Source organism: Haliotis rubra, unplaced genomic scaffold, assembly GCF_003918875.1.
Source record: "Haliotis rubra isolate DU_JTF1 unplaced genomic scaffold, ASM391887v1 Scf510, whole genome shotgun sequence".
Taxonomy (NCBI): domain Eukaryota; kingdom Metazoa; phylum Mollusca; class Gastropoda; order Lepetellida; family Haliotidae; genus Haliotis; species Haliotis rubra.
In genome coordinates, this window is record NW_025767203.1 from 733,972 (window position 1) to 740,961 (window position 6,990).

Below are 6,990 nucleotides of genomic sequence, written 5' to 3' on the forward strand. Positions count from 1 at the left end.
ATCGATTAACCCGAACACGCCATTTATACGTGACGTAATATTAATTCTTGCTTTCTACACGTTCCATATATATATGTTTTATAGTATTGTCTTGTCAAAGTGACAGTCGAAATAGCGAACAAATTCGGGGGCCTTCCGGTAGCCTAATGGTTCAACGTCCGCTCGTCACACTGAAGACCTGGATTCGATTCCCCATATGGGTACAATGTGTGAAACCCATTTCTGGTGTCTCCCACCGTAATAGTGCTGGAGTATTGCTAAATGAGGCCTAAAACCATACACATTCACTCAAAAACAATCTTATTTCGGGTGTCCCACGCCTTGATATTTCGCCAATAGCGCTCAAAGCGGTGTAGAAATCAATCCCAATCGCTGTATGCTGACAACGAAGTATTGTTGAGAATATGTGTATTCCATTATGACTGTAGAAATAATTAAATATGTTTGGTCCCTCAAGGGTTCTAAAACAAAATAACAAGAACATAACGAAAGCTGATTGAGTGCCTCATCATTACCTATGCTAAAACAGCTTATGTTTATTGTTATTTATTTGCTGTTTGTTTGACGCCACACTCTGCAGATATCAAGCTATATCTGTTAGTGGTCGATTCTGGACCAGACAGTACAGTGATCAACATCGTTTGTATCGATCTATGCATCTAGGATACGTTGACATGTCCACCTAACCACTCGATCCCTTTGGTCGCCTCTTATAAGCATGGGTAACTGGCAACGCTTGCTATACGTATTTATGTATTAATCTTCATTCTTTGGGATCCATTCATTTCATTTAATCTCTTAGGGCAGATAAGCAAGGTTGTTTGTTTACGGCGTTCTGTATGAAGTAGTGCAATCTACAGAGAACACATCACAAAACAGTTAATCTCAAAAAACATAATATCACTAGAAAATTAATACGATTGCACGCATTGTAATCTCTCACCTTTGTGGACGTGGTAATAACCAACATCATCCTGAGCAATAAGTCCCGTTGTATTTGCTAACACCTGTGATAGGTGATAGCACAGTTTGTTCTTTTCATTGGTCACGTAAAAGAAGGACTGACAGTTAGGGTCTAAAACACAACCCTTGGCGCAGTATGATTTGCTAGGAACGATTAGAGAAGTCGGGAGGTCCTTTGGCAAGAAGTTGTTGAAAGCTAAACTGATGAATATTTGAAAAACGCCTTCCATGTTCATTGTTCCCGATTCGAGATGCCGAGACGATTGTGGAAGAAAATTACACCTCAGAATTGGTTGTCAATGATACTCACTAAACAGCATCATAAATTAGCATCAGTAAACGCAAAAAAATGTCTCTTAGTGAAACTTATTTTAAAGTTGTATTCACTCTTCGAGAATAGGCTGTTAGATGGGCACACAACTTTGTGTCAGATGCTCTTGGTTTATGTGTAGTTTTGATGTGGGAACAGACACTGAAAAACAGAACCTCGGAATCGTAAGTTTCTCACAGATCCGTCGAAGACATCACTGAATCTTTGAAACACTTGACTATAGTGCTCCGCACTTGTAGCAGTGAATTAAGAACGATTTGTCAAACTGAATATCGATAGCCTTAGAAGTTCTACAATTGTATCCTTGATCCTGGTGGCAAAGAAGATTCTTGTATAGTACTGGAGCTTCATCCTTCGGACATTGTCCCCATGTGGTTTGAGCGATACTGAATAGGTTTGAATATCGCTAAACTGTCTTCTGCACGAATTACATATGGGTAAACAGAAAAGTAATTCCCTAGTCTGTACATGGGATTCTCCGATAAGTAGTGCGCTTTGATGGGCGTGGGCTAATTTATAAAATTCATTGGGGAAATGATGCAATAACACGTGACAAGTTCAGCCAATCGGAATGCTGGCATTACAAAGAACAATTACGAATGCTGTCATTGTAAGCTCAGAAATCGACCGTGAGTAGGTCGACCATGAAAGTCAACGAGCGAGTGTTATACTGTAGTGGATATATTGTAGTTATTAAGTAATGAAAGAACATTGAAAAATAAAAGTCACGGTGTAACCAGATTTTAAGATCTAATCCACCACTCTCATCATATGATGAAGCAGAAAATCTATGCAACCCATTACAACATGCTTAAACATAAACGTTATTCCATGGCCAAAGTCACCAGACACATCAGTCAGTTCTACAACTCAGACAAGTTGAAAGCACATGTTCAAGAATCGCGATCAAATAGTATTTATCGCAAACGAAAATAGAGTCTTTTATATCGAAAAAAACTGTTTTCTAATTCAAAACCTCAAATTTTCGCCTCAAATGTATCTTGCCTTTATTCTCACTCACAAGCACTTTAAATGCCAAACAAAGAACTGAACGCGGCGTTGAACAAAAACCGAAACACACAAACTAAATCTGCGTTTTTTTAGTTGGAATTGAAACCCTGTTATGATTCAAGTGAAGGTCTATCGAGGAAGCTCAGTAAGAACTCGGGAGCAGGTCGATCCTCGAATTGATCGATAATATCGGAAGACCTCATCTGCAAATACAGGAGGGATTGTAATATCTGCTTATGGTAAAGTAGTAACGCATCTGTATTTACAGATGTATCTACCTGCAAACATGGCCATTGGTGCCTGGATGCGTATCAATACTGTGTTAGAAACTATCCCAATAACACAATATAATACTAACAGATCTCAGACACACCATTAAGTCATGAATCTCAATTTGCAAATATCCATGTTTTTTATTTGTGTGAGTTACGATAAGAACTAAGGATTTACCGCCACGGGATATGTATTCAGTGGTATCGTGATAAGGCGGGTTATATTTATGCACAGTGGAAGTTTATGTATCACTGTTATGATAAGTATCCGTCGGCGCCAGGCATACTTCCTGTGCATGCGCACGCACGTGTACACAACAGTCGATATTACACCACGTGATCACTTTAGCGACCGGGACTCCGCGTATTATGTCAAACAGTTTCATCAAACATCACGCTTTAAAAACGAAAATGGATTGTTTAATGTGTTTAGATACACGATATACTAATATATCCTTAACAATACGAATCGGTTTGCATAAATCGATGAATCATATTTCCTGCTTCCATAAATTCAAAATATTGGCAAATAATTCAAATTTATGTAATGTGATACTGGAAATGTATTTTTCGATGATTGGAATAGGGCAACTCGTGGTTAGGTTTGCTTCCTGGAGACTATCGAACTGTACTTGGAAAACTGTTCTTGAAACACGCCTCGAAATATCTGCTCAGCGACTGACTGAATGGAAATGGAACGTTTTGGGGGAGTTTATCATGTGACGTGCTTAGATGGCTGACAATTAATATTTCCTTCATCACTTGCAGTCTGGGTTGTTGCTCTTTGTATCAACCACCGGTTACACATTCAGTGTAAAGGCCACGTTAATGTGGCGGAAATTGCTGAGTAGTTGGCAACACAAGAAGACACATCATTTCCATACATGGCTGGCTTGATCTATGTGAGACATGAATGCATGCTCACACACATAACCTTCTGTAACAGTATGTTTGATTAGCAGTTGATTGGCATTTATATCAATCGTCAGTGGAAGCGAACTTGTCTGGCCTAGAAGCAGTCTTGACTCTCCTCAGAAACAGGTTCCATGTATAGTTTGGCATGAAATGCATGTGGACCCGTTTTTTTGTAAATATCTCTTCATCCAATGACCCAATCGATCTCAAACTGTGCAAGGGGATGTTTTGTCAGAAAACCTAATCACATTGTACATCACCGATTTAATGCATTTGTGTTAAAGAATCTGTCTATGTAACTGTCAACAAAATAAACAGCAGAACGCAGACGGCTTGCAGAGGGAGGGAGCCAATGACCTGTAACAGCGGCAGTGTTGGGTCATAAAGGTAAATGCACGTGCAGTTCATGATAGTTACCGGTGCACTGCACAGTGATAGACCGTTGGATCATTCACATTGACTACTTCTAGCTGTCATTATGAAAGCTTATTCAGATGATGCTAAACGTTTAATTAGAAATGTGTTGAATTTTTTGGAAAAAGAGAGCAAACGTAGCAAACCGATTTATAAGGTGTCGGATTACATGAAACGTACAACTGTTGCTCTTGGCATGAAAAAGAACATCGTGCTAAAAAAATTTGAAAAATAAACCAACAACCAATAAACAAAACCTTGTACAAAAAGGTAGGCATCCAAAGGTAGATTCTTTTGACATCAGGGTCATCAGCATAGCTGACCTACATTGACGAACGTTGACCTTTATGACCCAACACTGCCGTTGTTACAGGTCATTGGCTCCCTCCCTCTGCAAGCCGTCTGCGTTCTGCTGTTTATTTTGTTGACAGTTACAAAGACAGATTCTTTAATACAAATGCATAAAATCGGTGATGTACAATGTGATTAGGTTGTCTGACAAAACATCCACTTGCACAGTTTGAGATCGATTGGGTCATTGGATGAAGAGATATTTACAAAAAAACGGGTCCACATGCATTTCATGCCAAACTATAGTTTAAAGGGCATACCAGGTATGAGAATTGGATTAAATGTACTAACAAGACTTTATAAATGACAATTTCGTTATTCTATTGTGATGCGATGTTTGGTATAGATCCTTGTGCCGTTGTCAAGCAAGAGTAACAATCAGAGAAGCACTTGACTATATGTATCTCGCAAGTGTTATGCGCCTGAGAAGATTTACGGAATATTGACGTCACAAACTGTGAGTCGCAACTATCTAGAAGCTTCTTATGTCTTTACTCTTAAGTGCTGTATGTAATCCACAATTTTCTTGATGTATTGTGGCATCCATTTTGGTTGAAGGAATTTTTCACACAAAAAATCTAACAGTTAACTGTTTACCGCAGGTTTGTATTACATGCGCTATTTTAGTATAAAAAACAACAATGTAAGTTTCCTTTCCTCATGCAAATGGGGTATATACTCATAGAATGACAAGAGTAGTGAGTGAGGGAGTGGTTTTACGCCGCTTTTAACAATATTCCAGCAATATCACGGCGGGAGGACATCAGAAATGGGCTTCACACATTGTCCCCATGTGGTGAATCGAACCCGGGTCTTCGGCGTGACGAGCGAACGCTTTAACCACTAGGCTACCCAACCGCCCTTTATGACAAGAGTAGTTACAGATGCCTAGATATTCCAACAGGAAAAGGAAATTAGAAACTTCAGACCTAACAGCATTGTATACTTACTGAATGAGGATACTTATGCATAGCAAACAACTAAATCCTATCCACGTAAAAACAAGTAGTTTCCCCAGGTGCATAAACATTAAATAAAGAAAATCATTGTTCACTGCACCTGAAGTGCCGTCGAGCGACGAAAGTTCTTGCGTAATAGTAATAGATGTATGTAATATTAATGCTTATGCACCTGAAGAAAGCACATTGAAGTTATATGTAGCGAAATGTAGTTAATTGCCTTTTCTTGTATTTAATACAGCTTAATCCCAGGGCTTAAAGAACTTATTGACTGTTTCGCATTGTGGGAGTTAGCTGAATATGTCAGTTACAGGTATTAATCCACATAGTATCAGTCATCAGTAAGGATTAATTAACAAGAACGCTGACAACCAAAGTATTGAAATAAACAATCAATCAGATTGGATGAACACGCAAAAACACTTTTCGGTGACAAGACTAGTATATCAAACCGTGGAAACGCTAAAGTCATCCATATAACAGAACAGAACAGAACAGAACAGAATTTTATTTCAGTAACAGGCCTCCGGACCAAAATACATGTACATAAATTGATGATAAGTAGAGCACATATATATTTCATTTAGATTTGTGTTTCTTGTCAACAAAGTATAAAAATAGACATACATCCTTGATAATATTAACATTTTTACTCTGTAATATTGATATAAAATTAATAATTGATGGACATTTACTAAAATATTTTGATATGTACTTATTTCTGATATGAGAATATGCATCACAGATATAAAACACATGCCATTCATCTTGAACAACGAAGATATCATTTAATTTTCAAAACAGGAAATGCCTTTCATTATGTGCAACATCAGTGTATCTGCCCGTTTCAACTGCTAGTTTAAAATTACAGCACCGAAATCGGGCATATATAGTTTTTAAATATTGAGGGATATCATTATTTATCAAGAAGCTCTCAACATTTAACAAAGATTTGAATTGCTTATAGTAAAGACATTTACAGTTACTGTCCAAAGATGAATGCCAAGATTGAAATAAATTATCATGTAGTCTCTGTTGAAATGATTCCATAAATATTTTGTGATCACCAATTTCCTGACTTATCCAAACAAATCCAAAACCAAATTGAAAAAGAATATTTTTAGTTCTAGTTGCCCATGAATTTCGTCCTACCCTGTCTAAAGATAATAGCATAAAATAACATTGTTTTGGTAATCTATAGTCAGGCATGGTTAGAAGTCTGCACCAGTATTTCACTGCATTGGTAGTATAAGAAAACTGTAAAGGCACTCTTCCACATTCACCCAAGACCATATTGTTACAGGTGGATTTTCCAAGTTTCAAGACATATTTACAGATATTAGGTGATATCATACAATCAAAGATTTTAAATAAATCTGTACAATTAATGCTGCCAAGTTTCCTTTGGAAATTTTTAACAGAGAATATTGCCTTACTAGCTTGTGATGCAAGGCAAGATGTAGCTTTACTCCAGGATAATTTAGGAGTGAACATAATTCCAAGGTACTTGTAAAAGGATACAGTTTCAATAACATTGCCATTATAAAACCAATTTTCATATGAGCGCAGGGGACCACCATTTCTAAAAACAATAATCTTAGTTTTCTTTAGATTCACGCTCATACCAGTTTGCTCACAAAATTTACCAAGTACATTGATCTTTTTTTGCAGCTGGGCACAGGTGTCAGCTATTGCTGACACATCATCAGCAAACATGAGAGAGCAGAGATTGCTAATAGAAGAAGAAACTGTAATACCTTGACCACCTTCCAAC

The 6,990-nt window shown here is 37.6% G+C and overlaps 1 protein-coding gene across 1 annotated transcript in view; it reads right to left on the minus strand.

The window, feature by feature from the left end:
- LOC124292266 (coadhesin-like) overlaps positions 1-1,781 on the minus strand; it is a 61,548-nt gene extending 59,767 nt beyond the window's left edge. The window contains exon 1 of the mRNA XM_046729329.1: positions 944-1,781. Coding sequence (XP_046585285.1) covers positions 944-1,199 — 256 coding nt within the window. The 5' untranslated portion in view covers positions 1,200-1,781. The remainder of the gene's footprint in view (positions 1-943) is intronic.
- Positions 1,782-6,990: the final 5,209 nt, after the last annotated feature.